This window comes from Netta rufina, assembly GCF_964035555.1.
Source record: "Netta rufina genome assembly, chromosome: 16".
In the NCBI taxonomy this organism is placed as follows: Eukaryota; Metazoa; Chordata; class Aves; order Anseriformes; family Anatidae; genus Netta; species Netta rufina.
The window spans coordinates 3,689,774-3,697,487 of NC_140140.1; the positions used below are offsets into that span (position 1 = coordinate 3,689,774).

Here is a 7,714-nt window from a genome sequence, read left to right on the forward strand (position 1 = left end):
CGATTCTTCTGTGACATCTTCAGAAAAAAAATGGCTGCTGCTACTCTTTTTTAATTTTTTATTTCAAGAAGCTTCAGCGTCATCTGTGGATGCAAAGTCAAGACAACAGCATGCCATTTATCTTCTGAAAATATCCCTGCAGCTCAAGGTTGAGAGCTATTACTAAACACTGCCTTAAATTCCACCATAAATCCACCCTGGAGAAAATCCCTGCCTGCATATTCTGATCCGTTAAATTCGACGGAGGCTGCAAAGCTTGACTTTGAAGAAAACACACGTGCAGTCTTTGACCTCAAAGCCCAATCACCAGATAAGCTATTACCTGTAGAAGCTAATGCTTCTCTCTCTAGAAGAGCGTGAAAGGGAGTGAGAAAGTTTTAGCTGAGCTCTGAGGTCAGGGCCCCAGCCCCGGCTGCCCCCAGCCCCCCCCCAGCCTGGCCTTGGGCACCCCCAGGGATGGGGCACCCCCAGCTCCTGGGGCAGCCTGGGCAGGGCCTCGCCGCCCTGGGAATGAAGAATTTCCTCCTTCCACCCAACCTGAGCCTGCCCTCTGCCAGTTTAACGCCATTCCCAGCCTGTCCCTACCCCCTGCAGGCTCCCTCCCCTCTCTCCTGCAGCCCCTCAGGCCCGGGCAGGCGCTGGGAGCTCTCCTGGGGCTCCCCAGCCCTCGGGGCAGCCGTCTGGGTGCAAGCACTGCCTCCAGGACGTTTTATGTCTGGTGGCTACACCTCGAGGCAGCTGTGAAGCCTTGGCAGCTCAGGCCGATGGCAGCGGCGCTCAGCGTGTCACTGCTGCCCTGCTTCTGGGAGTCCCAGACCCGCGCTCTGCCTGAAGCACACGCTCTTTCCTGTCCTTGGAGAAGCTGCAAGTCAGAGAGAAACTCTTTAAAAAGTCAGTTTGCTTCACTCTCCCTCACACTGGTGGAAGGGAGGAGTAACATCTTAAGCCAGTTAGGTTACAGCACAGGAAAATCAATACCAAGCCCCTCAAAGACCTATCGTAATTTCTACACATTGGAAGTACCGGTGTAAGAAAGGGATGGTCACGAGAGCCAGCATGCGCCTTAAACTCCTATGGAACAGCCCAAAGTTTTAGAGCAGTCCCACATTTCTCCTTTCTTTCTGGATCATTCATTTCAGAGCAAGCACTGAAGCATTTGGCCATAGTTCCCTCAAAGAAATCAGGAAACCTCCCAATATCGCCAAGTACTCACAACCCAGTGGAAAACCCTGGGCCGATAACAAAGGCAATGAACAAAATTTGTGCTTAAACAAATTACGGGTCTCTCCTGATCACTCACTTCCTAGAGACCAAAGATAAAACCCAGCAGTGCTCTGGGGCAGATGCGAGGCCCAGCGACAAGAACCAGTGACGTCTGGTCCTAGCAGTCAGCCTGGTCAATACCTGGCACGAAGAGGACATCGCTCCCTGCTTTCTGTCTATAAAGCTGCTGACGGCTGTGACACATATTTACGTGCTTACCCTCATAAAACAGCAGCATGGCTCATCAGTGTTATCATTAGCACTTCACCGATGGAAGCCGAGCCACAGGCATATGAAAGCTGCATAAAAAATGCTGCTGTAGCTGCAGCTGAGTCATCTGCAGAGCCCCCTCGCTGCGTGCCAGGTGTTTGTGCCCCTCTCTTGCCCCTGGTCACGGCCTTGCCATCCCTGCCAGCTTCTGGCCCCATGCAATCGCTTCCTGAGCCGGTTCTGCCAAAGGGATCCAGGATAACAGCCCTGCCGGCAGGCACGGTTTATGTTGCCAAACTGAACAGCTACACGAAGACTTACATTTCATCTGCAATCCAGAAAAACATTCAGACAACTTGCCCAAGGTTGCAGAAAGCACCGCAGCCGAGGCAGGAACTGGTTTTGCATATCCCCCCTGAAGCTCTGGCTTCAGGCACAAGATCATCGTTTCCTTTCGCTTCAATTATTCTTCAGTGGGATTTTTAAGGGCTGCCTTTTCTCCCAGCGCTCAGTCTAACAGAAACAGGGAACCTAACCAGTCTCTGCACCCGTCAGGCTGCACCCTGAGCAGACACCCGGAGTGGGATTTGTTTCATCTAACTCCTTGCTGCCAAAATCTGAGCCCGTTATCCCAGGCTCCCCTTGAAGGCTGTGAAAAAAAGCAGGCACCTCCAGAGCATAATTCATCTCACCCCAAGAGCGGTGTCCAAGGAAGGAGAGATGAATCACCCTCCTAAGTGCCTGCTTCTCCCGTAAAGGGAGCTCAGAGGAAGGAGCCCAGGTACGTACGGCTGACTTTTGGGTACTGCAGCTAAAGCAGGTGGTCTCGCCCAAGTTCCTTCTGTGGGGTCCCTTTTCCAAGACGAAGAGAAGAGCCCTCCCTCGCGGCGAGGTTAGGAGTGGCTCGATCAGGTGCCAGGTTTCTGCAAACCCACGTTGCTGCTCACACAGCTTGCTCATCGCGACGCCTGCCTCCCGCAGCAGCCGTCTTCACCGCCGGCTGTTTCCAGTCTGCGTGCTTTGATAGACCAATATTTGTAACTGCCTCGGGGGCAAAACAACCTCGCTCAGAACATCCCCACGCACCCCGCACCGAGCGGCGTGCTAAAGTATTCACCCACCCCCTGCGATTGCCGTCCCTGGGTAATTCCTTCTTCCCAGCAGGAATGTAGCTTGCAGGGTGGTTTCCACATTAAAGCTGGCATCTATCTTCGTGCTGCTTCCCTTTGAGCAGTCACACTTCATTTTAAAGTTCCCTCATTTCCTCTCAGCGTTCCGATAAGCCCTTGGTGCTTTTCTGCACTACAACTCACAAACGAGTCGCAACGAGGCCACGGTCCAGCCTGCGAAAGGCCCACGCAGCCCATGAGCCGTCCTCCTTCCTCCCTTGGCCCGGGAGGGTGCTGACCCCGTTCCCAGCACACACATTTCTCTACAGATAACTGCTGCACACAGACAGATGAGAACGACAGGAGGCCAGTACCTGGCGGGCACGTGCAAACCATTTATTCTGCTCCTTGCCTGCACTCTTGCCAGCCTCATGGCTTTCAGAGAGACCGCAACCCTTCCAGAAATAAACGCCCTGTTTTGAGAAACTAATGAAAGCAGAGCTCCCGTTATTCACGGTCCTACTCCCAAACAACAGGGCACACTCAGGGGGTCCCCGACAACTCCACACGCCCACACATGTGTCCGCTCCTGCTCAGCCGAGCACACCACGGCCTGCCTGCAAAGACAAGAGGACAACACGGCAGCGGCGTGCCTGCAGCACCCCAAATCAAGGAAAGACATCTGAAAACTCGCCCTGGGTGCAAAATTTGCCCAGTCCCCATCGCCTCTCAGTGCTGGCAGCGGGACGTGGCAGCTCACAGCTCACCGACCACTGCCATGACCCGGGACCACTGCTGCTGCCCCACGGCCGGGTTGTGGGGCCTGCCCCATCCTGCCAGGAGGCAGGGAGCCCCCAGCCCACCCCGCTGCACCCCTGCTCAGCGCCACCAGCCCCACGGGGCTCACAGCAGGATGGGGCAGAGCCAGTCCTGCGCTGTGCCTGGGGGAGAGAAACCGCATGGTAGTGCAACGTGTGCTAACACACATGGGTAATGGCTGTATACATCCATGTGCATGCACATACACGCATAGACATCCACATACACCCACATACATCCACATACATCCACATACATGCATATACGTCCATACATATCCACATACATCCATATATACACACATACGTCCACATACGTCCACATACATGCACATGTGTCCATATTTATCCACATACACCCACATACACCCACATATTCCCCCACACACCCACATGCACACACACCAAGCCTGTGTGCAGCCGGAGCAGAGCCCCCGGGGCACCCATCCCGCCCCATCCCGGCCGCTCCCGGCCCATCCCCGCGCGGTACCGGCGCTGCCCCCACGGTTCCCCCGGATCCCCCCGGCCCCCCCCCCCGGTGCCGCCGCGCCCCTTACCCTGGCAGCCCCCCGGGATCCCCACCATGGCCCGGCCGGGCCCGGCCCCTCGCCGCCTCCTCCCGCTGCCTCCGCGGCCCTGCCCGGCCCTTCCCCGCCCGCCTCTCGCCGTGACGCGCCCGGGGGCGCGGCCTGCCCCGGCCCGGCCGCCCGGGAAGGGCCCCGCTGCTGGCGGTGGCGGGGCCGGGCCGGGGGCGCCGCCGCGGGGGCTCCCCGTGGGGCCGAGGGGAAGGCGCGGAGCGGAGCGCGGCCAGAGCCAGGAGCGCTGTGAGGGGAAGGGGAGAGCCCGCCCACAGCCTGCCTCCGGGGGGCGGCACGGCGGGGACCCGGGCTGTGCCCCCCCGGTGTGTGACCCCCCGTGTGTGCCCCCCGTGTGTGCCCCCCCGGTGTGTGACCCCCCGGTGTGCCCCCCCGGCCGGTGGAGGGGCTCCGAGCACACCGCCGCCCGCTTTGGGCTCCCTTCCTCAAAATAAAGCGGTGACACCGCGATGCGGGGCATGGCGTCTCGCTCTCGATGACCCCTTCAAATAAAAATCGGATTCAGAAATTCAATGTAGCCGAAGCTTTTGTGAGGATTTAATTGGGAATTGCTTTCTAGCGTTGATTTTCAGAAGGTCCACACTGGCGCTGTGCTGCTCTCCCAGCCATGCGGAGCCTCCCCGCGCCACCCGGGTTACCCCAGGGCCGTGTTGGTGCCCGGTGAGCGCTGTGCCCACTGTCCCGGCTCTGTCCTGGGGACAAACTGGGGGCCAGACACGGTGCTGCCCGCACAGTGCTGCTCACAGCGTGTCCGGGGAGCCCCATGCTGCTTGCAGGGCAACCGGGGTGAGGAACGTGGCTCCTCGGCAAGCTCAGCGGTGGTCACGGCTCCGGCCTTCCTCCGAGTGAAGCTGGCCGGGAGCTCCGCCACCAGCTCACCGTGAGGTTCGGTGTCACCTCGCTGGTGAGGGAGTTTTGTGTGCCAGCAGCTCTGCCACGGGCCCAGCCCATCTCCCAGCACCTCTGTCTGCAAATTCCCTGCAGAGTCCGCGCACAGAAAATCTCATTTAGGCAGACTCATGAGATAAAGCCAAGTCAAAGACCTGAAATGAGGGTGTTTAAACTCTGGCAGAGTCCAGAGCTTGGGTGCCATTTTCCTCTGGTCGATACCTCCAAGCCCAGCAATGCCGCAATTTTGGATCATGAAAGCTTCTCCAAGTGTCGATGAGTTCTGCTGGGGTTTGTCGAGGCTGCACGTGCAGCACCAGCCCTGTGCTGACAGCTGGCCGGCATCTGAAAACCAAGCACGAGGCTGCTCCTGTCCTGAAGGAATTTGCCCTGAGAAGCTCTCCAGGGGCACTGCAGGTGGGACAGCTGGGTCAGGGACTTCCCAACAGGCCTAAAAGAAAGTAGCTGCACGTCTGCAGGTTGGGTTATAGCTGGGGTTTCTGTTCCCACCAATAAAATACACATGTGGCCCTGGAAGCAGGGTGAGGACCCGGTGTCCTGTCCTGGGTTGATGCCATGCCACCAGTTGGCAACTCATGCTGGTACCAGTGTGCCTGTGGCTCTTTGCTTCCTGCAGTCCAGTGGCCCAGCCCTTGCAGGGCTCCTAGCCAGCGGAGGGGACCTCTTGGGATGGAGAAGGACACTCAGACTGCCCGCCCTAAGCACCACCGAGTCTCTGCCTTTACAAACAAGGCCACGAGGGCTGTGAGCCCTGCACAGCTCGGGAAGAAAAGGCAGGAGCCCCTGCCTCCAGCCGTGGGCCGGGGCTGCTGTTTCCCAGTAGGATCACACTCCCAGCAAACGGGGTGTGAATCCCCCCAGTTCTGCGCTGGTTGCTCCTGGTCAGGCACCCACTGAAGGCTCAGCTGTGGGTGAGCGGCTGTGCTCTGGCTGAGTGCAGCTTGGCTGCAGTTTGCTGGCATCTCTCAGGTCCAGAAGTCCCGTGATGGAGCAGATCCAAACTTGCTCTAACATGACAGGAGCAGCCGTCTAGTCGCATCAGCCTCGATTTAACTTTGTGGCTTTGCCCCCTCCCCTGGAGAGACACTAGCACTTCACTGGCCCAGCCCGTCCATCAGAGCCTGCATCCCCCCGTGGCTCTTATCTCTGGCCACACTGGCTGCAGCTTGACTCTGGCCCCTGCTTATCACCGCTTTCATTTTGGTGTCATCTCCAGCCTTCCTGTGGCCAAATTTACCCCAGTGAGGCAGAAAGTGCCATTGTGTGGGGTGCTGATAGGGGTTTTGTTTTAACTTGGCTGGTCTCTGAAGCCAAGGAAACCCCTAGGAGAGCAGCAGGCTGGGCTCCGTCCTTGGGGCAGCCTCCCAAAGGCTTCACCAAGGTGATGGGAGCAGCTCCCAAACCACCTGGCCGTCCTCCCCACCCACATCCCAGTGTCTCCCCAAGGCTCCCAGGAGAGCTTGCCTGCTCTGGAGCCCTCCACATGCCCCAGAGCAGAAGAGGAGGTGGGAACAGCCGTGCTGACAGCGTGGGGCTGTCCCTGCCCTGCTCCGTGTCCCAACCATCCCGGACACCGTGGCCTTGGGGGACATGCCCTGCCTTGAGGTGTCACTGCTGGGGACGTGGAGGAGGTGAGGAGGGCTGGGGCAGTGATGCAGAGCACCCCATCGCCCTGGGGGAAGCTTTGAGGGAGAAGCTAATGTATGATGTGTGTTCATCTTTCTGGTAAGCAGCCCTGGTGTTGCCAAAGGCGAAGCCATGGGTACAAACCAACTCTGCTGCAGGCTTTGTATTGTTCTGGTATTTCTAGATGAAATAGCCACAGAGGAAAACCTCAGCGACGAAAGGACTGTGCCGCATATCCTCATAATGCCAGCACAGAGTCAGGACATGGTACATACAGGGGCCAGTCTTGAAGATCTCGAGGCCAATGGATGATATAGGAGCTCAGAACAGCAGCTCTGGGGACAATTCCTTACCTACATGTGGCTGCCTCTCAGAAATGAGCTCCGGTGCTACACGTGTCACCCTGCCGCTCCTCCACCACGCGTCTTCCACAGCGATGGGGAGCTGGAAGCAGGGCAGGGGCTCTCTGTGCTCCCAGAGATGTGGTGCCAGGTCTGGGCATGAGAAGGGACAGGAGGGGGACGACCCACCCTGGGACACGTGCTGCCAACACGAGGCATGGGGAACACCACTTCCCTGGCTCCCTTTGTGACTACAGATTTATGGGATGTGTCCGACCGAGCTACTCCTGTTCCCCCAGCTGATGGTTCTGTACGTCCTTGAAATGGGCTTGTGCATTAAAGAAGATGCTCTATGGGCACATGGACTGTATTTGGAGCCCTTTTCATTGTGTCACTTGAAAGTGATGTGTCTGGGACAAGAGACAATTGCTCAGCCCGGTGGTGTTTGTGGGTACACATCCCAGAGAGGAAGATACGTGTGTATAACACACAGGTATGTAGCACGTCTGACTGAGCATCCACAGTTTTGCAAAGAGCATTTTTAGGACTACAGGTACACAGTCACGATATATGTGATACATCTATGGTCAGTAAAACACAAAAACCTTAAATATTCAGACCACAAAATCACGCACTACACAAGTCAGGAAATGCTCCCATCCCCTTCAACCGTGTGACCGCATTTAGCTGTGTGCCAGGCAAACGATCAAGCCACAGACGGTGATTTCCCATCGTGTGTGACTCTTTGGTGCACAGGCAATGGAAGTTGGCATCTGTTGTGGAGCTTTGGAGGCACCCGCACCATGCCACGCTGCCCAAGCTGTGCCCCAAGAATCGTTTCA

General features: G+C 57.5%; 1 protein-coding gene across 1 annotated transcript in view; it reads right to left on the bottom strand.

The window, feature by feature from the left end:
* The window catches only part of CBFA2T2 (CBFA2/RUNX1 partner transcriptional co-repressor 2), a 58,997-nt gene extending 54,958 nt beyond the window's left edge, over window positions 1–4,039 (bottom strand). The window contains exon 1 of the mRNA XM_084296443.1: window positions 3,958–4,039. Coding sequence (XP_084152569.1) covers window positions 3,958–3,985 — 28 coding nt within the window. The 5' untranslated portion in view covers window positions 3,986–4,039. The remainder of the gene's footprint in view (window positions 1–3,957) is intronic.
* Between the last annotated feature and the right edge of the window lie 3,675 nt (window positions 4,040–7,714).